General features: G+C 35.4%; 1 protein-coding gene across 3 annotated transcripts in view; it reads left to right on the top strand.

Moving 5' to 3' along the window:
- The window catches only part of MS3_00009248 (uncharacterized protein), a 37,054-nt gene extending 10,961 nt beyond the window's left edge, over positions 1 to 26,093 (top strand). Inside the window, exons 6-11 of one of the 3 annotated variants that reach the window (XM_051217587.1) lie at positions 160 to 279; positions 4,912 to 5,232; positions 20,909 to 21,214; positions 22,093 to 22,395; positions 23,142 to 23,407; positions 25,423 to 26,093. In XM_051217587.1, the coding sequence (XP_051065004.1) occupies positions 5,154 to 5,232; positions 20,909 to 21,214; positions 22,093 to 22,395; positions 23,142 to 23,407; positions 25,423 to 25,470 (1,002 nt within the window). In that variant the 5' untranslated portion in view covers positions 160 to 279; positions 4,912 to 5,153 and the 3' untranslated portion in view covers positions 25,471 to 26,093. Of the gene's footprint in view, positions 1 to 159; positions 7,792 to 20,908; positions 21,215 to 22,092; positions 22,396 to 23,141; positions 23,408 to 25,422 lie in introns of those variants that run through there. The other 2 variants (XM_051217589.1, XM_051217588.1) reach the window with 2 other exon arrangements.
- Positions 26,094 to 26,812: the final 719 nt, after the last annotated feature.

Genomic DNA, 26,812 nt, shown 5'->3' with positions numbered 1-26,812 from the left:
ATAAGGGCTTTTTGATTAAATATTTCAATGTTTCTTTTATCTACAATTTGTTTATATTGGGGCTAATAGCTATTATCGTGAACCTTATTTAATTCAACAGTGTAAGAATTTAACACTATGAAACGTAATTATTTATTTACGATTGTAATGTATTTACAGAATATACATTCTATAATTTGGCACCATCAACTCAATATACGTATTATGTGAAAGTGATTTCACCATTTGGTAATTATTTACGATAGCATATTTCAATAACTACAAAAACTTTACCTTTGAGTAAGTGTATTACATTTGATATATTCATTTGTAACGCTAAATAGAAAGGAAAAAATATTCTGTAAATAATATTTCACTATGAGACTGTAAATTTTTGATTGGGTACTTAATGCTTTTTGTTTTAGTTTATTTCCTACCTTCCACTTTGTCAGGCAGTTGAAAACATGACTTAAATTCCATATTTCTCTAAAGCCATTAACTAACCATATTTATTCATATTCTTTAAAGTGATTTTAAATGATCCTGTTGAACATTAACCAGGAAACTTACCGCTAACGCAGTTCTATTTATGACTGTAGAAAACCAATGTACAGATACTAATTAGTCTTATTTGATTGAAATGAATACTCAAAAGTTGAATGATTCATGGAATACCGTGTTACGACTGATTTGAATTTCTATACAAGATATAGAATATGAAGTTTCTGAATTACTAGTCGTCATTAATTTCCTGTCGGCACTGGGTTTTATGAATGAGCTCATTTTCAAAAAGTATTTACACACTGACTAAGTTCTAGATATCAATAACTATTTACTGCAGGGTTATCTCTGAATTCAAAGTTCTTGTTCAGGGGCGTCCTCCACAGTTTTCTTGTTACTCGTGTTTCAATTAATAAACATAGATAGGTAGTCACTGTTGTCACCGAATTTCAAGCTACTAATTATTAGTTTTGTCTAGAATGACTTGTCTAGTTTTCCAAGAACGAAGGAGAAAATGGACAAGATACTTTTTCTGTTAAGCTATACTTAAATTCTGTATTATGTCAGATATTTTATTGGCGAACTGTATTTGTGTAATGATGGCTTACAGGTGAACTCGAGGAAGCTCTAAGAAGCTCGGAAAGAGTCAAAGACTTTCTGTCTAATAATCTTTTGAAGGAACATTCCAGAATCACGACGCTCAGCTACTTTATTGGACAAATGCTTAAAACCACTGCACGCGAATTAGATGACTATAATGATGATTTCGTTTTTACTAAGAACTCTAAATACCTGAGAGTTTTGTACCATATTTAGTACTGTTTTGAATAACATTTCTTCTCACTCGTCTTCTGTCTTTTCACTTGCGACTCGGAGGGTTCTAGCGTTCTAGTGCTCAATTTGTACGCGGTATATCACGAATCTAAGCTCTAGATATAACAGTTTGAAAAACTAACTTTAAGCAAAGTTGTGATGCCTTAGTTCCTAAATTAAACATTTTTTCTATGAAAAAATAAAAAATAATTTATACAAAGGAAATCTGCACAAGATGTACACGTGCCATCTAAGACTGATCAAAATTCAGTCAAGAACATTAACAATGCAATAATAATACAAACCTTTACAAATTATATTCATTAAATAGGTTGTGATGAAACATTAGACCTAATAAATCAGTTCTCAATAACAGCAAAAACTATTCACCAATCATCTTGAAAGTAGGTCTAATTCAATCCTTTACTTTACCGTTTAGATTTACAACAGATAAAACAACTCTATTCACTTCTGTTTTATTCTTTTTCCTGAAATAAGCTATAAAATTCCAGTGGATCATCCAAAAGGATCCAAATTTTATGTCTACGTACTGGTTTAATTTTTCAACAATGTTAGGATTAGTATAGTTAATTTTTCCCGATGTTGCTTTTCAGCAGTGTATTTGACCATTCATAACACATTATTTGAGCAGATTCATCAATATTGCTTGAGGTTACAAGTTTTCAACAATCTGTTTACAAAAAGTATGTACAGATTTTCTGTTGATGTGGCAGTCTTAGTATTTGCTAGGTTTGAAGCTATTACGAGTTCACTTAGTATACGAACGGAACAAAGACTTGTGACCGTAGACCGATAAGCTAGCTGTTTGATGCGTCCCAGCTCCACCAACTAGAGGAAGAAATCCAAGCTTGGAGCGGGAAAGTATATTCCGTAAGCCAGAAGCACGAGTGAAAACTGTCCTTGGGATTCGTAGCAAAAATAGCATACTAAAAATACACAACGGACCAATAGCGTTAAAGATTCTCACAAGTGGGAAACACGTTATGAATGTGAAAAGTGCGCTTTTGGCGCGAAAACATGGAAACTTAAATTTCTAAAATTATAAAATTAAGGCATATACCAAGTGAGTTCTGGGGATCTAACATCTTCAACAGTATAGAATCACGCATTGATCTCTCTGATAAAATGTTTGCGTTATTTAATCTTCATTACATTTTCTTTCATTAACTTCCCTATTCTACATTCTTTTCTGTTTTGCATAATAACGTCTTGAATTGTGTAATGAAGTACATTTTTTATTTTTTCACATTAATTTCAACTATTGATAGAAGGTCTACAATTTGGATGAAATATAAATATACAGCATATGAAACTGAATTTATTCACAAGGAATTTCATTAAATCTGCCCTTAGTTTTTTGATAATAAGTTAATAAGGTATTTTGGATTACTTTCGGATTCATTTAATTTTTAGCCTTTCAAATTATTTCACTATTTTACTAAACTGTACACTTAAAATTTAATTAAACGTACCATTTTTCCAAATCATTTTAATATTAACCTGATTGTATTTATCCGAAACAATAAGTAGCAAATTGGGTTATTTCAGTGTTAGCTCTGTCCGAAAGTGAAGTATCTGTCTATCATATGATATGATTTGTATCTTATTAATGTAGGGTGATTCAAACGAAAATTAATTTAAATGTTCATCAATACAATTATTAATTTTGGTAATGATATTATATAATTTTTATGATGTTGCTGAAGTTAAATACGACTATAATCAAAGCTAATTATCAATATGGGGCGGTAGAGATTGTTAGTTTTTAATTGAGATCATGAATCGATCCAAGTTTTCAATGGTGGTCTAACATTGATCGGTTCATGATCTCAATTAAAACTCAACAATCTCCACAACCCCATACTAATAATTATCATGTGCTCACTAGCGATTAGCTTGAAAATAGATTTCTTAGAGTTCTAGTGCAAAGCCATGACCACTGGAGTCCAACCCATGTCGGGTGGAGACGGTTATCCACCTCAGACAATGGATAAAAGTTTGCACAAGATTATGGATCGATTGAACTTATACATTAAGACCACTGGATGGCAGCTCAGTGATTTATAGGTTAGGCGTTCGCGCCTGGGACTGTAGGTTCTGGGTTAGAATTCTGCGTGCGGGATCGTGGATGCGCACTGCTGAGGAGTCCCATACTAAGACGAAACAGCCGTTCAATGGTGGTCTAACATTGATCGGTTTGTCATCTCAACTAAAGGATTAATAAAGGTTAGGGAGCAACATAATGTTGTATTTCTTACCCTGGTCTGAAATTCTTCAAAAGTTGAGAACTATCAATCTTTTAAATTTATTAGATCTCTTAACGGGAATCTAATGGTTTATATGCTTCGACTTTAACTTGTAAAATAGCTTGGTCGCTGTTCGGCGTCATCGATGCATCACTCCCTCATAAAGAAATCACAGAGTCCACCAGTCACCATTTCATATTACGTCTTTGTCGACATTCGTACCCGACTTAGTTAATTGATCGTATATATTTCTCAAGCTAACTGAAAGTTTAATACAGATGTATATGCATGTAAAATTTCCCCACTAGCCACACCAACTTAAAATTTAAGATAACTCAAGATCTGTTTTTTTTGCTGGATAAATTCACATTGTTTAAGGGTAGATTGCAACTAAATCGCTTATGTTGGTTCTAATTTAAAATATGGATAATCTCTCTCGCTTGTGCTTGAGAACCAGACCATTTTTTAGCATACGCGTGTTAATATGAATAAGCTTGGATTTTGGTCTAATGGTTGGTAAATCCATTTTATGCCACTTACACACATTATATTAAGAATTATTTATTGAATGGTTTACATTTCTCCGTTACTAATATCACTATTTGAACTCATCAGTATTTCTATGCTGATGAGTGTTAAATTAATCAAGATACATCTTATGAATTCCATTTCTAGCTACTTTGAAACATAACACCAATAGTTTTACAGTTAGTAAAACTATAAATTTGAAACATTCGTCTGAACTGTATTGAGTTGTAGATTACCCTAGTTCTATTGTTAAGAAATAATAAAAGTTATTACTTTTGAAGTAAACTGGACTCTCGTGGTAATATATAAAAGTTACAAGTTAAAAAAGCACAACAGTGTCCACTTGAACGAAGTGATACTAATTTGGTCTGATTTTGAAAGTAAACAGTAATGTATTTATAGTGAATGTGAAATATCCTATTGAGTAGAAAATTGTACTTGCGATTCTTTGCAACTTATAAATTAACACTGAAAAAATCAAATCGGTTATTTAGTACACACCAACGGCTGTATCATATTAATCTTATATCATTTAGCTTAATGATGATTGTGTGAGATATAACGTTGTACGTATTCCTATGTGTGTGAATGGTTGTGAAAAGTATGATACTTATGTGAATGAGTTATTTAATTTCTGTGTGCACTTGTGGGTTCGGTTGTAGTCGGCATATACTTTAAATAAATATCAGTTAACGTGATTTGTTTCGTTTATAGGAAATCAAACAAATGCGGACTCTATATTTCTATCCTGTGATTATTTATAATTGGTTTTCTTCGTCTGTCTTACATATTCTTTAATTTTTAATCAAATTTTGTTTTTTAGTTCATCTTTTAAACACAAGTATTCATACACCAAAACTTATTCAGATCTCTAATATTACATCCACTTCGTTCGTGATCATTTGGTCAGTTGTGAAAACTAATGGAAGTCAATTCAAAACTTCTACTTATGAAATCTTGCTTAATAGTCAAAGACAATCATTGTTATTAATAAAAAATATTTCGAGTGAATTATTTAGACAAAAAATTGAGAATTTAACTGCTTGCACAATTTATACAATTCAAATGAGATTAGTAGTAAAATTATCTGAAACAGTATATAGTGAATGGTCAAAGCCACTAACTGCGTTTACTTCAATCTCGAGTAGGTTCATATTGTGATTATTATCAATATTTGCTAAGCATTAGCTGCGTTAACAAAACAAATAAAATTGCCTTAGTTCCCTGTTGCTGACTTTTAAATACACTTCATTCGGTGTAGTACTGTTTATAGTCAATTTAAACGCTAATAATCTCGTTGAACATACTAGTTGATTCAATATACCGTTATAAGGTGAAATTTGTTGGAGAATGATTTTCATAGCACAGTAGAAACAATGCGAACATGCTTCGAATGCGGTTCCTTCCCTCCAAATGCTAGATGTTGCTTCAGAATTGGATTGCATTAACGTCTAAATTCATGATATCGAGTAAAGTAGTTGAACGCATCGACCACCTCAGTTATTCAACAGACTTAGTTTCGATTTGCATTACCACTCAATTTCTCATGTATGACTGTAAATGGTTGAAACGAAGATGAAAGGTATATTTCAAGTTAGAACAACGTTTTTTCAACGGAAAGAAGGAGGTTCATTCAATGCAAACATTAAAACGGACCTTAGGAACATTCATAATTATATTTGATGTAACAATACATGTGGTAATTTGTAACCAGTTGGATGAAAACACAATATTAATTCACAATGATTCAGTGGCTATTCTAATGTAGTGAAATGACTGAGGGTAGAAATGAATTTGTAGTGAAAACACGATATAGACATTATGTACGATTACTTTTCCCAGAATATTTTACTTCACTAAGCCTCATAAATATCAGACGACTACACATAACCTGTGACTGGTAATAATTACTATTTAGCTAATAGTTCAAATTCTTATGTACATTTTTAACCGAAGTAAAATCACAACGGGAAGATAACTGAATAACTCGTACTGGTTGCCTCAATGTTAGAATAAGTTTTTCAATAAGATTAATCCAACCAAGTAGCAGTACGGATCGAAATCTGTAGCAGAACCACTTCAACCTCATCGGCCAGCAACCTGAAATATTAACTTCTAACTTCGTATTCATTCTGTATCACGTAGGTGCTTAATCATCTTAGGTACCATAAAGAAAAATTAGATTCACACCTATATCTTAATACACTTGCATTTGTGTACAAATTTATTTTTCATGGAATAATAATTGAATTTCAAATAAACGGTAATTTAAATGAACCCGCCACTGATTCGTCAATAACGCATTGTATATAACCAGTTGTATGATTAGAAATGTCATAATCAATAAAAATAACTGATTTACCGAACCACACACTCGACTCTTCTCTAATGAAACAAACAATCTCTAATTGTATTTGTAAACTAGTCAAATCAAATAGATTAGAATAATTTATTCTAATTGCATAATACAGACAAAAGAAGATGAACAGCATTAGTGTGCACTTCTTCAAGGTTCAAAATGTACATCATATTGAATATACGTGTAAGTTGGTGCATAAATTATTTCTAGATTAAAAACATTAATCTTTCATCTCCATGGTTGCATAATTTTAGTAGGCAACTGTTTTTGAATGATGCAAATGTAAATGGTTAATCAAATCAAAGTTTCAATTGTTCAACATACATTTGAAGCATTGATTAACGTATTAAACGGAAGTATTTGCATCAGACTTGAAGTGTTTTAAAGGTAGGCGATTTCTCAACTCGTTTCTTACAATTCTATATAGTAATTGTATCAATGTCCACAATCATTAGTCACCAGTTTTAAGATTTACTTTAAAGAATGCCATCGCACCATTTTGTTTACCACTAATTGTATATTCAAAGTTGAATCCATGAGTTGATTAAAGCTAGACCACTATGGAAACACTGGACGGCCGTTTCGTTCTAGTATGGGACTCCTCAGCAATGCTCATCCACGATCCCGCACGCAGGACTCGGACCAAGGACATTCGGTCTTGCGGGCGACCAATCGATTCATGAATTCAACTATTAAAAATTATTTGAGCGAACAATTGTTTTCAATAACTTCATCATCAGGCTCTACAGTTATAAGTCCATAATTATAATATTTTACAAAGGCCAAAAATAAGGCATGTTTTAATGAGTTTGACAATGTTATGTGTTAAAAAATGGTGAGCGTTTGCATCTGTTACGATATATATATATACTTCAAAAAATTGTAATATTTGCAAATTAGAAAGGTCATTCAATAAAGGTCAGTAAATTGTTCAGTCACAATAAGATAATATAATAGTACTATTGCAAAATTGAAAATAATTTTGTCAACTGAGATAATAATAATAATATTGTTGTGTGAATATAATATGTAATAAGGGGGGTGTTATCAAGGTAATTACGGTCAACAAATTGGGAATGATGGATATGAAGATTAAGATATAGATAATGACAAATAATGATAATAAGGAAAATAAATAAAATGAAGGAAGGAAGGGGTAAGAGGTTTAGAATATTCAGTCTAGGTATTTGGTGATCCAGTCGTAGGCCAGGGTAAACATAGGGGCTGGATATATTTTTTCTGGATGCATAAATTAGGTCTTCTGGAGTTGATCCAGATGGCTTCGGCTGTGTAAAGTAGTCGTAATCTAGCTCCTTGAGGTAGATGTTTTGGAACTTGATATAAAACAGAGAAAGCTTCCTCTATTTTAATATGATGTTCACTATCTACCAAGTGAGAAAGAATGGTGCTGTTAATCGATTTGGTGACTCCTTTTCCCAACCATGCTGGTACATGTTCACGAACACGCAAGGATAAAGCCCTCTGAGTACGGCCTATGTAACTAGCTCCACAGGAGCAGTTGAATTGGTATACACACATTACAAAATTATTTTCAATTTTGCAATAGTACTATTATGTTATCATATTGTGACTGAACAATTTACTGACCTTTATTGAATGACCTTTCTAATTTGCAAATATTACAATTTTTTGAAGTATATATATATATATCGTAACAGATGCAAACGCTCACCATTTTTTAACACATAACATTGTCAAACTCATTAAAACATGCCTTATTTTTGGCCTTTGTAAAATATTATAATTATGGACTTATAACTGTAGAGCCTGATGATGAAGTTATTGAAAACAATTGTTCGCTCAAATATTCTTCGTTTTTAAATATCCTATGGGGATTTTTAAACTGCTGAAATCTAGTGAGCACCCAGTTGCACTGAAGGGACTCAATGAGTTCCTGAAGTATAGTGCGAAACTCACGGAAGCGAAAACTAATTTGGATTTTATTCGTAATTGCACCGTTACACACCGATATCCGAAAGACTATTGCAAATCCTTACGTCGATGTAAAATTAAACCTAACATTAAGTCGCTCAAGAGATATGCACTTAGCCAAATCGAATCTCTTCAAACGTATATTGTTGAATTAGAAAGGAATATTACACAGAGATTATATTCTGTTGAAGACCTTCCCCCAAACTTAAAGGATTCGTTTATGACTTATGTCCTTGAAGTGCAAAGAACGAGGGAGAACAAAAAAAGAATCGACCTAATCAAAGGACTAGACAAACAGATCTTTAAACCGGATTTTCCAGACGACTGTAAGCGGTATGTTTTCAACTTTTCCTCTGTTAATCTTGATAGGACTCAACTAGAAGTGTTATTATTAGGTCCTAAGTTTTGTGATAGTCGTAGACATGTGGATCATTTGAAGACTGATGTTCAGTTCGAGAATCTATTTACCCAGACACAAGACTTAAAACCCACGACAAAGGTCGAGCATGAACGATTCAAAACCACGCTGGTTGGTTGCTGCAACCAATTTAAAAGCAATAAGCACTATACAAATAGTATATTGACAGATAAACATCGTGAGGCCATCCGAAAACTCAAGTTGAATGAACACATTCTTATCACTAAACCTGATAAAGGATCGGGCACGGTAATTCTAAACAAGACAGACTACATAGATAAGATGAATTCACTACTGAGTGATCAACCTAAATTCCAAAAGCTTGGGTCATGTAAAGACCTCAATGAAAAGACCGAACGTTAACTAACTGCTGCATTAAAATTCCTAAATCAACACCAACACATCTCTGAGCATACCTATAATATGCTTAAGCCTTCTGGAACACATACCCCTCGACTATATGGTCTACCTAAGATCCATAAACCTGATATGCCTCTACGCCCGATACAGGATATGGCAAATTCACCATACCATTCAACAGCAAAATGGTTAGTTAAGTTATTAGAACCATTGCACCAAGAACTTGCTAAGCATAATGTTAAAGACGTCTTTGAATTTGTTGATACAATTAAAAATATGAATATAAATGGAAAAACCATGCTATCACTAGACATAACATCTTTGTTCACTAACATCCCTCTGACTGAAACTATAGATTACATATGTGAACAACTGATAGAAAAGAAAATAGAGATTCCTATCCCAATAAACAAAATGAAAGAACTTCTCTTGAAATGCACTATGAATATCTACTTTAAGTTTAACAATGAATTCTTCCGACAAGTAGATGGGGTAGCAATGGGATCACCTCTAGGCCCGGTCCTTGCTAATATTTTTCTAACCAAACTAGAAAATGGACCGCTTAAAGACATCTTAAATAAGCTTGATTATTACTGTCGATACATAGATGACACATTAATCATATGTGACGAAAATATCGACAAACAGGAGATGTTAGACGCTTTCAATAATGTCCACCCAGCCATTAAATTCACCAGCGAGGAGGAAAAGGACAATAGCATAGCTTTTCTAGATGTCCGACTCTCTAGAAGGATAGATGGTTCCATAAAGCGAAATATGTTTAGAAAGTGTACATGGACGGGTCAGTATACCCATTTCCAAAGCTTCACACCTGCAATATAAAATAAATTTGGTTAAGTGTTTCAACCACAGAATCAAGGTATTATGTTCTGAAGACAGTGTGGAGGAAGAAATAGTTATACTAAAGAACACATTACATAATAATGTCTATCCGGATAATTTCGTCAAAAAATACCTCGTACAAAGTATTAAAAAGAGAAGACATTGCGACACGGTCAGTAAAAAGACCTTATATCTGAAACTTGACTTTAAAGGCGACATAGCGGGTGATATTCTAACACGTCGACTCAAAAGATCTGTCGAGAGGACGTTTCATGCCGCCAAGTTACACATAACTTTCTCGACTAAGCCAGTACTCACACAACTAATCAAGGATAAGTTACCGAAGATGGGCTCCTCCATGTGTGTATACCAATTCAACTGCTCCTGTGGAGCTAGTTACATAGGCCGTACTCAGAGGGCTTTATCCTTGCGTGTTCGTGAACATGTACCAGCATGGTTGGGAAAAGGAGTCACCAAATCGATTAACAGCACCATTCTTTCTCACTTGGTAGATAGTGAACATCATATTAAAATAGAGGAAGCTTTCTCTGTTTTATATCAAGTTCCAAAACATCTACCTCAAGGAGCTAGATTACGACTACTTTACACAGCCGAAGCCATCTGGATCAACTCCAGAAGACCTAATTTATGCATCCAGAAAAAATATATCCAGCCCCTATGTTTACCCTGGCCTACGACTGGATCACCAAATACCTAGACTGAATATTCTAAACCTCTTACCCCTTCCTTCCTTCATTTTATTTATTTTCCTTATTATCATTATTTGTCATTATCTATATCTTAATCTTCATATCCATCATTCCCAATTTGTTGACCGTAATTACCTTGATAACACCCCCCTTATTACATATTATATTCAGGTTGACATTAAGTAACCGGCCTATATGATTCCCTACCACCCCTTTTAAAAAAATTGTGGGGTGTGAATGAAAAATTTAGGTATCATTGATTGGTGGACTTGTTTTGCAAGTGTGTGCTCAAGTGATAATGAACAAACATTTTGTTACCTTTAATAATTTTGTGATTGGTCGTAAACTGTTCATCTTTGTAATCTGATTAGTTGAAATCGAAATCACATCTGGAGCTGTGATTGGATACCAGAATTTTCATTTTTTACATTTGAAATTTAATGATAATGAATAATTTTTTTTGTGTAATCTTAGTCTTGAAAAAAATTTAGACTTTTGAAGAAAAAGACACCAACTTAATTGCATTACCATGCAATCCTACTGTTAGTGAATGTGTATTGGGATCAATTTTTGTTTTCCGATCAAGTATACCTTGAATTGAAGTCGTTAGTTATCGGAACAGGAATAATCATATGTATCTCAGTAAAAGAAAGTTTTTGGGAAAAAGCATCTGTAAACCGGTTTGAATATTTGATAATAGTGATTACTGAATGAGGTCGGTAGTCAAATATTTAATACCAAATTAATAAACAAATTATCACCAAAGTGTGTGCATAGGCTTTTTTGTAACACACGGTGTGTTAATGGGAAAAAGAAATCAACATATCAATAAATCATCATGATAAATTACTGGTTGCAATATGTATAATTCAGGTGAACCAACCGTAGACGATCATTTAATGAACTGACTTTGATAGTATATGAAAGTAGTAATAAATTTTCCGAAAAAGACACTTATTATTTAGTAAAGGATTATTTTGTAAATGTTCATTCATAATGAGAATTAGACAACGTTAGATTTAAATGTGGTTAAATTGTAAAAGTCCATTGAAACGGCTTATTGTGTTCACTTGTAAATTATTTGTAGTTCTGTATTTTAAAATTAATTTTTTGGTCGTAATAAAAACTAGTTTGTTTAATCAGTCATGTGTGAATATTGTTAACCGCCGTAATATGAAACCTGAATTATCTAGACATTATGAATGTAACCATTTTTGACAAGCATTTGAAATATCAGTTTCATGAAGTGTAAATGAACAAGCCTACGTCGTCTGACTGACTCAACAAATATCTGTCGACATTAAACGTATAAATATGAATAAGGTCAACTGTATCAATGAACATTTACAATGCTATTAGTATTATTTATTTTCCTTATTATTATTATTATTATTATTATTATTATTATTATTATTATTATTATGTCAATTGACAAGATTCAATTCTTGTACTATGTATTTCATTGACACAAAATTTTTGCATTTTCAATTTTCCTATAATGCTTAGTCACTTATTGTGACTGAACACTTTACTGCAAATCATCCCGACCTTTAGTGAATGACCTTTTTAATTTGTACATATATATATCGTTACAGATGTAAACGTTAACCATTGTTAACACATTACATTGTCAAATTCATAAATGTCATGCCTTATTTTTGGACTTTATAAAATAATAAAATTATGGACTAATAACTGTATAGTGTGATGATGAAGTTAAGGAAAACGATTGTTTCCTAAATTATTTTTGATTTTTGAATATTTTAAGGGAATATTTAACTGGTACAACGAGATTGTACCAGTCATAAATAGTTGATGAGGTGTGCAAATGAATACGGTGATATAATCAGTAGTTATGAATAACTATGGAGGCTTAGTTTACGATCAGACGTACTTCTTACGTACGCATAGTTCTGGTTTCAGGAAATTTTAATATAAAACAAGAATATGAAGTTCTTGTTTTGTGTATCTATGAAACGGATAATATTCTTATTTCTTTTTACACTTACTGTATGACCTTTTATCACCATCATCATTTCAATGATGATGGTTTCAACTTGTTTTCAAATGTCATTATTTTATTCCTAAATAAGTTAATTTTCTCAATTTCGTTTACTTCTCTATGAGCTTTAATCACATTCATCTTTGTAATTATCTTATTACATTCACTAATAAATGTCATCATAAGTTTATTGACCTAACGACAAAATTACGATTTTCACTCATTTAAAATATTCCTATTAAAATGTACTCAAAATGTACTTTTATTAGATAGTTTACAAATGTGTTACTAAAACATGAACGCTAATCACATTATTTTCAATATAAAATTACTAGATTAGTCTTCATTAGATGACAAAATCTTGTCTAAGTTTTCTTAACCTTTATATCTAATAAACGTTAGAAACAAGTTTACGAATACATGAACGATAATCGCTTTTCCACTATTAATCTCTAAGGGATATCTAAATTCATGAGACATTAATAAGTGCTTAATCACTTGACCTTTGCGGCGGAAAAGTAGTAGATAAAAAATAATGGAAATCAAATTGTGGGTGGCCCTGAAAAGGGCCTTTACTCGTTCTCGCGGTCGAACGTCATCACTATTAGTTTGTAATGGCGCCACAGATAGGACAGTGCACTGCTCGTACGTTCGGCGATGGGTCGTAGGCACAGAAGGTATGAAACATTGCTTCACATCTACAGAAAACCCAACCAACAGCATCACCGGTTTCACACGGAGGCTGCGCAAGATTACAGATGTCGCAGAGTCGATTCTCGTCATGCTCTTCTTCATTTTCGATGTCCCGTTCAGTTAACTCTTCCGAGTTAATAGAAATTACTTCCTCCTCATCGTTCATGAGCGTTTCATCCAAATCAACAGTTCCTCGTTGTATAAACGGCACTGCTACGTTAGTCGAGGTTCTTGAAAGGGTGTACGAATGCTGTTCTCCATGTAAGTTTACTGGCGTTGTTGGTAGTCTACCGTGAACTATGAAGTCATGAAGTGAACTGCATTGTTCCTCCGACATTCGCCTGATTAACGCTATCACCGCATTCTTCATGCTTGGCTGACTCAGTTGCATTGGGAAATAATTTTCAACTGCAATATGAGTCAGATAACCATCATAGTGTAACCACCTGTCACAAATTGACTGTACGTTCACTTCGGTGTTACTGTGTATGCAGTAAGCCAATATGTGACGGCATGGTAATCCGTTTTCAATGAAGAATGGACACGAGCACCGGCTAGTGTCGACGTGTACGTAGTACGTCCCCGTGGCGTCCATAGCGGTGAATAAATCTTCCGTCAATGCAGACTGCGTTATAGGAATGCGAAGGTGTCGCTTCAGTAGTTGACAGGCAACTGGTGTCAGTCGTTCCTGAAGTCGACGTACTTCCGGCTCCTCACCAATACCGGCTTTCCCCGACAATCCATTGAATATTTATGTAATCTTGCTTCCATCCAATATCCAGTACGAAGCAGCACATTGAAAATGGATCTGAGAACCGGTGTTTTTCGATTAAGGTGATACATCTTCAAGACTCGGTGGCTGGTCTCGACGAAGTTCGTATTATTCAGTTCAAAGAGAGTGGATGGCGGTCGAAAAGCAGTGGACCATTTGTGTTTCCGTGGTAGAAGGTGGTCTCTGACGTATCTGCCAAATGTTCCGTCCGACATTTCGATTAACGAAAGTACGTTGTTAAAACTACAAAATCATGTTATGTAGATTTTGATTTACCTTTCAACCGTTCTAGTGAACATGAGGCGAAAGAACAGTTGTACAATTTCTGATCGCACCCTCTACAATAACGGTTACTGGGTTAATGTTAATGAACGAAACACTTACCCTCTTTATCACATTCCGAACAAGGTGTACGCGACACAGAATATGGTGTGCATCCGGATACACCTGCGTAATAGCAGCAGCAATTGCAGGTGAATCATCGGTCACAATGCCTACCAGTTGTCGACTGTTGGTACACCGTTGGAAAAAGAAGAGGAATCGAGAAATCAAGGCCGACGTTTCGCGACTTAAAAGGCAATGCACATGGGTATTGCCTTAAAATTCATATCCATGGCAACGACTTGATATAAATGGACGTTCTCGTTATTAGTTTTGTACGTCCCGTCAAAACCAATTACGTCACAAAAGTGACCGGCCAAATTCACTTGCTCAGCAGTCATGAAGAAGAAATACGATAGACAGTTCTCATCGTCCAATTCGTATTCGCAAAGCCCACCCAAGGATGTTATGTGAGCTTTCAATTTCCCGTAATCACCTATAGTGTACATTATAAATTGGCAAATTCCGTACCAGGAAGGTTCGCGTGTGAGAACACTTTGTACCGCATATTGCAGACATCTTGAGCGGTCAGACATTTCCCATAAGATTGGTAAGCAAAATTCCTGATGTGGAATGCAGCGGTACCGGAAATCAGCAGCGGTCTCACAGTTTCAAACTCCCCATCCGTTAACCTGCGCATCCATGAATTACCCTGGTACCTCAGGGAATTGCACTCGTGATTGTGATGTACATTCCCACGTACAACAGTCCAATAGCCGTCTATAATCTTACAAAACATAAATGCTGGACATTGGGTGTTCATAGAAGCCCTTCATTAAAAAAATTATAAAACAATTTACCAAATTACCTCCTCCGTCTAATACGTTGTGACGAACCGCTAGATCTTATACGCCCATTTCGCCAACACACAAATTTAATGTAGGATTTTTGATCTCTGCCAATATGCGAATCTCTCACTACATAATGACTGTAAGTCGATCTTTCAAAATTTGTGATGGTGGTCTTTAACGCTTCAACCGATGGAAACGCAACCAGAAACAAGGTAGTCAAAAAGACTTCCTCCATTTCCGTTACGTGAGAAACACCAGCGCTCGTACTCGGCACGTTACTCTGCTCCATAATGACGATTGAGATTGTGCTTCGTCGACAAGTACTGATAATTTATAACAATTTTCAAGACATAACTAACCAATTAAATCTAATTTTTGGAACTAGCCATTTCATTGGACGAAACACGGGATGAAAAATATTGTAATTTGGGGTTGGAAAATTTTTTTAAAAAAAAAAATGGCCGGTCGGACAATATTATTCTTATATTCACACAACAATATTATTATTATTATCTCAGTTGACAAAATTATTTTCAATTTTGCAATAGTACTATTATATTATCTTATTGTGACTGAACAATTTACTGACCTTTATTGAATGACCTTTCTAATTTGCAAATATTACAATTTTTTGAAGTATATATATATATCGTAACAGATGCAAACGCTCACCATTTTTTAACACATAACATTGTCAAACTCATTAAAACATGCCTTATTTTTGGCCTTTGTAAAATATTATAATTATGGACTTATAACTGTAGAGCCTGATGATGAAGTTATTGAAAACAATTGTTCGCTCAAATATTCTTCGTTTTTAAATATTCTATGGGGATTTTTAAGCTATTAAATATTACTATAATATCCCCAAAACCCCATTCTGATAATATTCAAAGTTGTTAACAAAACATATATTTTGTAGAATTCATTAGAGGATCTTTACTGAACTATATATTTCACTTGAAAACACTGAAACTAAAAGGCGAGAATTGTTACTTTTACGTAAAAGAAGACGAACGAATAAAATTTCCACATATTTGGGTATCCGTGGCCCCCTACAAAGTTTGATCGGAGAGAAATCGCATCTCCGAACTAGATGGAAAAAAAAACCCACGGAGTATATGTATACATTGTGAGGCTGGCCCCAGGGTTAATTCAAGAAGCAATGAGAAGCTCAGAGCGAACTAAAGACATCCCGTTCAATCATCTGAAAGCATATTGCAGAATTTGGTCGCGTAGCTAAAAACCACTGTACACGGATTAGATGACTATAATGATGATTTCGTTTTTACTAAGAACTCTAAATACCTGAGAGTTTTGTACCATATTTAGTACTGTTTTGAATAACATTTCTTCTCACTCGTCTTCTGTCTTTTCACTTGCGACTCGGAGGGTTCTAGCGTTCTAGTGCTCAATTTGTACGCGGTATATCACGAATCTCAGCTCTGGATATAACAACTGACTACGGCGTCAGCTTATCAAAATATCATTTACTTTTGATCAAATAGTTTTGCTGGAGCGTCAAGAAATGCTTTACGAGCTGTTCCAATTCGTATGCTATAAACTCTAATCCAGCAAATAAACTTAAATCGAATGAGCCTTACCGATGGGTAATTCAAATCCCGTGTCGACCATATCATTTGTTCTATCCACGAATTCCATTTGATGATTTTGCTGGTGTTACGTTCGAATCCTGGTTGAAGAAATATAAAGATGTATTCATGGTTCAACTAGAAACGCTTGATGATACTACAAATGTCAGGATACTACTACACAAAGTTGGCACAGCTGAACTTGAACGCTACATCAACTTCATTCTCCCCAAGAATCCCAGAGATCTTTCATTTGATAAAACGGTCGTAATTTTGTTACAAATCTTTGATGAGCACTCATCTTTGTTTAAAATTCGTTACCAATGTCTGAAGTTAGCAAAATCTGGCGACGATGACTGGGTGCAACATGCTACCCTAGTAAATCGCGAGTTTGAGCGTTCTAAATTGTCAACAGTGACGGAAAACCACTTTAATTGTCTTGTGTTTGTATTCGATCTCCGATCTCCTGAAGATGCTGATATCAGAACCAGAATTTTGAGTAAAATTGAAGTGTCCGAGCATAACGCTACAAGAAGTAACCACGGAGGTTGGTAGAATTGAAACATGACACCTCTATGATTGAAAGTAATGGACGGCTGTTATACATCCACGTCATAAGCGAAAAGAAAGATTCCGGCTCACAAAAATTATCGCGCACAGATAACCAGCCCTGATCTCCATGCTGGTCATATGTAATATGTAATCATCAAGGTTGATGTCCAACATGCCCGCCTGCAGCTCGACACTGCCCTGACACTACATTCATTAGCCGAAGAACCTGGATGCATATTGGAAAGCCATGTTACAAAGACACCACCACATGTTTACAAAAGGTTTGGAAAAATGTGCAATAGCTAAAGCATTATCAATCCTCAGACCTGGAGCTTCTCCCGTTTGTCGACCTAAATGACCTGTGCCTTATGCTGCTCTCCCTGTAGTTGAACAGGAACTAGAACGGCTCCTGAAAATGTGTATTATTGACTCTGTGAACTTCTCGGATTGAGCTGTACCAGTAGTGGTGGTCTATGAACCCAACGGTGACGTTCGATTATGCGCAGATTACTCCGCTAGAATAAGTGAATCGCTAGAGTCTAGCCAGTATCCATTACCTTAAGATCTCTTCACTAAGTTAAATGGTGGCAAGTATTTTACAAAATTGGATTGGGCGTCTAGGCACAGAAGAGTGTCGTTTAGGTGGCCGATGGGGACTCGCTGGTCGCAGGAAAGATAACGGGGACCGTCTACTGCAACTTTGCACAGGCCACAACCTGTTTCTGGCTAGCACTAACTTTCGGCACAGTCATCGCCGATGTGCCACCTGGCGTCCTCCCTCTGCATCTCAAGCCTGAACTCAGATTGATCACATCGCGATCGGCTACCGCTGGCGTGGTTGTGTACAAGACTGTCTCTCCTTTTGGAGTACCTATCTGAACTCTGATCATGCCCTGGTCTGCGCCAATCTTACCTTTTTTTCAGTGGCCAACGAAGTGACCTCCACCAAAGGATTGATGTTAGCAAGCTGGTTGCAACTTCTGTTGCTAGTAAGTATCGAACCGAGCTAGCTTCTAGGCTAGCTACCATTCCACCGAAAAGTATAGATGAGCATTGGTTACAATTGCATGACGCCATGAAAATGGCGAGTAAAGTCGGTTGTGGGTTCACGAAACGTCCCGCTTATAAGCACTGGGTTTCTTCAGGCTCCTTACAACTCATTAAAGCCCGTCGTTCTACTCCGGGTGACTGTGAGTTTGACAACAAACGAAGGTTGTTACGTAAGGAAATTGGGCAGGGCTTGCGTAAGGACCGAGAAGCCTGATGGTCGGAGAGTGCTAATGAGTTGGGAGCATCAGCTGCATTTGGTAACCGCCGGAAGCTCTACCAATTCATCCGAGTCACTGGCAGCAAGAAGTCTGGTGTGAGCTAAACAATCTGTGAGGATGACGGGATGCTAATCACTAACATCCATCGACGTCTTGGACGATGAGCAGAGTTCTTCGAAGGGCAGTTCAACTGGCCTGCTGCTCCGGCAACATCGGTCAGACTGTCCTGCCCTCCATGGCCGGTGACGACTGATTCACCAAACAAGGAGGAAGTCCGCAAGGAACTCCAACTCTTGAAGCGTTACAAATCACCTGGCCCAGATGACTTACCTCCGGCTCTTTTTAAAGATGGTGGTGACTTTTTGACTAAGGAATTGACGACGTTGTTTACAAAGGTTTGGGAACTAGAGAGTGTACCAACGTCATGGAATGAGTCGATAGTTGTCCCTATCTTTAAGAAGGGTTCACGTCGTTCCTGCAACAACTATCGGGGGATAAGTCTACTTCCGATTACGTTCAAGCTATTGGCTTCCGTCATACTTCGTAGGTTGTTCAAAACCCGAGAAAGATTGACTCGCGAGGAGCAGGCTGGGTTTCGTTCTGGTCGAGGATGTATTGATCATATCTTCACCCTCCGCCAAATGTTAGAACACCGCCATACTTATCAAAGGCCAACAATCGTAGTGTTTCTTGACATCAGGGCTGCCTTCGATTCGTTGGACAGGACTGTTCTCTGGGGTTGTCTATTGAAGAAGGGTGTGTCTGAGAAGTTTATTAACATCCTAAAAGCCCTATGTACAAACACCTCAGGCAGAGTGAGGGCATACAACCACCTTTCTCCATTGTTCCATTCGAGCAGTGGGGTTAGGCAGGGTTGCCCATCTCACCATTCCTCTTCAACTTTGCCATCGATGACATTCTAGAAACAGCTCTGATGAATGTAAGTAATAGTGGTGTGGATCTGTTGCCTGGAGAAAGACTTATCGACCTTGAGTATGCGGACGATATTGTCTTACTGTGCGATAATGCCCAATCCATGCAATCCGCACTTAATCAGTTGACAATCAGTGTCCGTAGGTATGGTATGTGCTTTGCACCTTCGAAGTGCAAAGTACTTCTACAAGACTGGCAGGATTCCAATCCTGTACTCACCCTGGATGGTGAGCAGATAGACGTAGTCGAGAAGTTTGTGTATCTGGGTAGCTGTATAAGTGCTGGTGGGGGTGTGAGTGATGAGATCAATGCACGTATAGTGAAAGCCAGAGCGGCTTATGCCAATCTGGGCCACTTTTGGCGCCTTCGTGATGTTAGTCTGGCTGTAAAAGGTCGGATCTACAACGCATCAGTGAGAGAAGTTTTGCTCTATGCTCGTGAAACCTGGTCTCTCCGAGTTGAGGACGTTAGACGACTCTGTGTTCGATCATCGCTGTCTCCGAAGGATTGCTGACATTCAGTGGCAACACTATGTCAGTAATCCAGAGGTTCGGCATCGTGTGTTTGGGTGCAGAGACGATAATTCAATTGGTGTCACTATCTTGAAACACCGACTTCGGTGGCTTGGACATGTTCTACGAATGTCGCCCTAGAGAATTCCACGTCGTGCATTATTTGCCGACTCTGGGACTGGTTGGAAGAAGCGGAGTGGTGGTCAGTGCATGACATGGTGTCGTGGCATGAAAGAAAGATGCAAAGGACTGGCTTCTGTCGGTCCTTCACGACACCCTGGTTGGGGTCCGAGAGATGGTGCTACACAGTGGCTAGAGACGTTATCAGATATGGCTCAGAATAGAAGCCAGTGGCGATCCTGCTGTAACCTTCTTTTACTTTCTTCGTAAAAAGTGGTTATGTCTCCCTTACCTGAAAGATTTCTTCTGATTGTACCTCGTTACTACCACACTACCTTACACCAATCTCTCCATTATTGTTCTCTTTTTCTTTTGCGCTCCTTAGTTTTTTTTTCTATTTCTCTTCGCATTCTCATTGTTTTGTGTGGCGCATATATATTGGCGCTCTCTTGTGCCAATATTTATGTGTTCAAATAAATAAATAAATAAATAAATGTTCCCAGCTTGTTTCAACGGATTCTTTAGTATTGATTAAAATACTTTATTTTTTGCCATTTGAAGGACCTATTAAGCCAGAAAATGTAACAGTGACCAACATCAAATCAAATGAATTCACTATTAGATGGAACGAAATGAAACAAGATTTAACGTTCACTAACATTTGTTATTCACTTTATGTGCGACCAACTTTAAATATTAATGATAATTTTAATCAGTTCAATGTTTGCAATGGGAAAAGCGAATTTACTGTCACTTTCTTATTACCTAGAACAAATTATACGGTATATCTTAAGTCGTTTGATACTAATTATGGTATATACAGTGATGCAACGAAATCTTTTCTAATCTATACAACATATCCAGCATGTAAGTTTATCAATACTTAGTAGGTTTTCTTAATCCATTTTATAAAATGTAATCAAATTTTTCCTCAGAAAACGTATTCCTTAAACAAAATTAATTTAAGGCATTAGTTCATATTTCAGGTCCATGTTCAAGAAGCGTCTTGTTAATCAGTAATCTTTTTATTAGTAAATTTGTAAACGTTTGGTAATGCTCGACATTTCTTGAATTGATTATGATAAGTCTTCTTTGCCAACATCCAGTGTATTATATCCGAACGAAGAATAAGAGAATGGTAACTGCTAATATCTATTTATGGAATTATATATATATATATATATATATATATATATCATTCGTCTGATCAATAAGTCATAAAGATATAATACAGTAGAAATGGGAACCGACACTTTGATAATCTAATCATAGTGGGCTTGCATTAAGAAATTAATTATAGATCGTAATGATTATAAAGTGCAGCGTATTTTCTCTACAGTCATATTCCATAAAATTATTTTAATTACAGCGAAAATCATGATGAAAATCGCTCTTAAAATGACCAAAGACCTTCACAAATCCTTTTCATTAAATAATGGTCATTCGCACACTGATGATTACATACAAATTACACTTTCTGAAATGCCAGAAAACCACGAACACGTAAGAGCATCTCGAAATGTTGTTGTCACCCTTATTTTTTACTATGGGAATGACTCTAGGACCATCGTAAACGTTTTCATTAGTGTTTTTATGAGCAACGGTAAAAATTTGAGTGATATTCGTTCAGAAGTTACGTATATGACTAGCAACTTCACTTAATTTGTTTCTCTCTTTCTCTTGCTTTAAAACGATGATTTATGTGTTGTAGTTAGTTTTTTGTAATTAACATATCAACATTTCAGGTATTCAACCACCAGTCAATTTAACATTTTCTGAAATTAATATTTATGGATTTACTGTACATTGGGATCATGCATTAGAAGAGCATTCATTCGATAATAACAACTATTATTATGTCTTCATAAAAGCTTTGCACAATCATACAAACAAACCAATGAAATTCAATTCTGGTCAATCAGCCACAAGTTTTCATATTTTTAGTCTTTCACCGGATACATGGTATAGTGTATCTGTACAATGCATAGATACTACATACCATAATAGTATCGAATCAGAAGAGATTTTTGTACATACATATTCCGAGAGTAAGTGATAATACTGACTTATAAATTGAAGCAGTTTTTTATTTTATTGTATACCAAAATATTCTGACAGACGTCATTAATAGTTCAAATAAAGATGAGTATTTTCCCAATAATAAAAGGGATTTGTAGTTGTCAAAGATATATGTGATCCACGTAATTATAGTACCTATGTCTAGCAAAGAAATACATGTCGGTGATTGAAAAAGTACACATAAATTAAAAGTCTAGACAACTTTCAAAAATTGACCTGTCTGAAGGTGTTTTTCACCATAAAATAACATTAATTAAATGATAAGCTAAAATCGAAGACTGGACAGTTGGTCTTTATCTAACTTTGGGATATTTAGATATAAATTCCAGACTCAAAACAAACTTGCTGTTAAGTGTAGTCAGCGTGGAAGCATTCAAACAGTTAATTTGGATCTGAAAAGCACAAGTGATAACACTGTTCTGGTCAAGAAGAGACCAACCGTCATCCTTGTGTTAAATCATTTCTACAATTTTCACGCCTTCACTGTAGCGTTTAATCCACTTCAAAATGTTCTACTTATTAGTAGTACTCAACATTTCATAAATTTTCTTCAAAAATTTCGTAGTAATTCGGTTAGCGTATTTACTTGATGTTCTTTAAAGTTTGTTCCTAATAATCTGGTTAGATAAATATCTTGTTCGTGATTTGACGATATTTAAACTTTACACACTGTTACTTATTCCATTTACCTTTAACTATTTTGTCAAATAAATAGCTGTTGAACGTGACAGTCTTAATCAGCTGACGAGTCTGATCCTACAAGTTCCACCAGGACAACAAACAACTCATATTCAACAAGACAGTATGATTATTTTGTATTTACCGTTATCTCGGTTAAATTGTTTCATTTCAACAGTTTATGTGGTTTCACTTGTAATAAAACCAACTAGGGAAAATCATCATGATGAAATTATTTGTTCTGAAGGTTGTACAAAGAAAATGCACTACAATGACATTACGGATATTTATTTAGTTGAGTCGGTAAGTCGAGTGTGATTTTTTAGTTCTTTTATTTATTCATGATATGCAGTACCTTTGTGGCAATGATGAAATTAACATTACTGATCGACAATAAATGAAACATTATTATGAAATAAGCACAATTCAAGATATTGGACTTCAGATCAAACCTAATATGTTTAATGTGTAGTGCCAATTAGTTATGTCATAATGATTGGATGTTAGTGTTCAGTCATTAAACTCAAATTCGGTGTCATTTGACAGTGATTTTCATCACCAAGTGACATCGGTTTCAGGATCTTTAGAAACACTGAAAGCTCCCTTCGCCATAGTTTAGAACTTATCCATAGACTTTAGCTATACCATATAGCGTAATTTTACTTATCCATCCAGTTTGAATCTGATTGACTCACACTTCTCGACTTCAAGCTATTTGTGATATTCCCATCCAACACTTTCTGAAGTAATGTTTCACTCCTGAAACCCGTGAGGAGGCTTGAAGTAGTGCCTCTGCAGGTGGTGATGGTGTTCCAGCCACTTAAAGTTGGTAGAGCCTATTCTGGGGAAGCCGGTGTGGCTTTTCTGCTATTAGCTTCTGTGTTTCAAGGCTCACAAACTCACTGTGTGGATGTGATTGCGTGGGGAAATCGATACCACCTGGCTTGTTACGCGGGCGTAGTATCGTGACCAAGTATAGTTTACAGACATACCGATAACACAAGTTTTCACTCACACATCCCATATGGGTTTATTTATTCACCTGGGGAATAGATGGTCACAGCTCTCTTCAAACGTATTTGCCACTGATTGTTTCTTACGCGCTACATGCGTATAATCGGCACAAAGGCTTTCATCCTCGCACTTCATGACAAACATATAAGCATGAGCACTCTCTGGGTAGGTTGGTAGTCACCTGTCCCTAGTATCTGCTCCCGTATATTTTTATGATGTCGTCTACCTGTTATGTTAGGTTGCTGATTGTATTAGGCATAGGGCATATAATTTTCCAGCTTATGTTCCTTGTGCTAACCCTCACACATGCCTTTGGTATATACCTACATACACAAATTACACAATCTCAGACTCATGGAATTCATATACATAATCATACACGTCAAGAGGCCCGCCAAATTTAGTCGACCCCAAAATTGGGACTGAAACAGTCCAGTTTACAACAGAGTGGTAAATTAGTCCAATGTCCACCAACTGTCCATATTAGCGGTCAAAGATGCCCTCACTACCCCGCAGCGCTACTTGGTGGCTTTGAGTCAGGTTTCGCTACTGTTTCTGAAGGGTACTTTACTAAAGTAATTTCGATGCCCCGTGTTCCTTTTCAAAGGTTTTCTAACAACTATTAGTTTGTTATGAAAATCATCGTCAAAACAAAAAATTCTCTACAAACGTATTTAACATAATACCTAATTTTCATAATATTTTGGCTAACTAAGGATCAGTGAATGTTGACTTTAATGATAGACGCTATCCTACCACTGACATAATTCTCTGTTTAATTGAGTGAAATTCAAATGACGCATTTTAATATATATATATATATATATATATTCTTCAAAGAATCACAGAACTCATGGCGATTTACAAACATGACCATTTTCATATAAATAACAATGCTAAAAGTAAAGAATCGATATATTATGTCAGATTGTTTAAAGTGTCCTAGTTCAGAAATTGTTCAGGTAGTACATTTTTCTTGTGGATTACAACTATACCGGCCAACAGTCAAGGATCATTCATTCTTTTCGAGTAGACGTCCTGTTGAAGAATGTACAATGTACTTATGGTCATTTTTAGTGTCATTACGAAGTAGTTATAATCTACAACTAGATAAAATAAAACGGAAACAGAAAGCAGAGGAAAACGATAGTAATAATCACTGTAATAGATCTGCCGTTAGACATGTGCTGGAGCGTTATATGATATAACGATTTGGTTAGATTTTATATAAATTAGTTGTGTTTATCAGGTACGGTGTGCTTATTATTTATTTATTTATTTAAACCCATAAACATTTGTACAAGGAGGCAACAAATATATATGCACCGCACTTCATCATTCGATTCGTGTGAGGGTGTATCAATATCAAAGCAATTAAAGATACCATTTGCTGTTTTTATAAAAAATTATTCGGCGCACTTGACGGATCTTGTAAAGTTCTTCTTGTTTACTCAAATAACTACAAACACTTCGATTTCGCATTTTGTGATTCATTTCTGTGCTTTGTACTGTTCAAATAATATTTACTGGATAATTGGTTGATCACGGGCCATTAAAAAATAGTTTATTTATATCTTGATTAGTTTGGGTGGTCTTTTGAATACGTTTACTACGAGAACTATGTTGACTCGGAGTGATTGTAAAGATTTGAATTCTGTATACTAAGTCTCCGTTCCGTTTGTAATTTATGAAAAAAGCGTATTTTTAGTTTGAGATTGTTGTAGATAACCGTCAACAAACCAGAGGTTAAAGTTTCTTGCTAGTGGTACCGGTTATGTTGTGGTAATGAAAGCTTTACGCTCATCACAAACTGTACACATGTTTGATAAGCGTTCTTGATGTTTTTGGAAATGAGTTATTAATAATAACAACTGTTACATTTACCTATCTGAGCCAAATATTTGGTTTGATAGAATTGGAAAAATATGTGATTCTACATGAGATATGAATAGAAAAAACAGATCTCATTCCTAATCAGTTTTTATTGGAGCTCTATAGCATGTTACTAAGTATTTTGACAGCCTACAGACACTATTTTATCATGATGTATGATAATTCATTGGTAAATCACTAATGACGCCTAATCCTACATCAACTTTCAATCAAAAATGATTTTAAAATTTAGTTGAAGTGTTTATTCATTGTTAAGGAAGTTTTAATTGATGCATTGTTTGTATTCAACCGCTCAATAAAAAAAGACATACAAAAATCGCCATAATAAAGAAAATGGATCATGGGAAGTACTTATACATTCGCGGTTGGAATTAAGTCAGACGCGTACACGACGTTCAATGGCTTACCGAATGAATGAAAGTTATCTATATTTCGATAAATATTTCATAATCGGTGAAAATGGTGTATGTCCATATAATTCGCATGAATGCAATGGACCACTTAAACCCGCTACACAGTACAGTTTAGTTTATTCTTTTATTGTTGAAAATGTTACATGACACTACTATGAATCAGTCATTAGCGAAAATGCATACTCTACAAGTCACCGTCTGGTGTTTCTATGTTATCGTGGTACTTAATGAAATCGTTAGAAATAAGCAGCAATTTCAATCTACTAATTGAAACTTCAATTTTTGCAGTAGAAACACTTGTTAAAACCCATTATATGGCAAATCACTGTACCAGCTAGTGGAGAGATAGTATTATCAGGGAGATGATTTCTTGGTGAGTAACAACTGA

Source organism: Schistosoma haematobium, chromosome 5, assembly GCF_000699445.3.
Source record: "Schistosoma haematobium chromosome 5, whole genome shotgun sequence".
In the NCBI taxonomy this organism is placed as follows: domain Eukaryota; kingdom Metazoa; phylum Platyhelminthes; class Trematoda; order Strigeidida; family Schistosomatidae; genus Schistosoma; species Schistosoma haematobium.
This window is presented reverse-complemented; position numbering and strand designations above follow the sequence as displayed.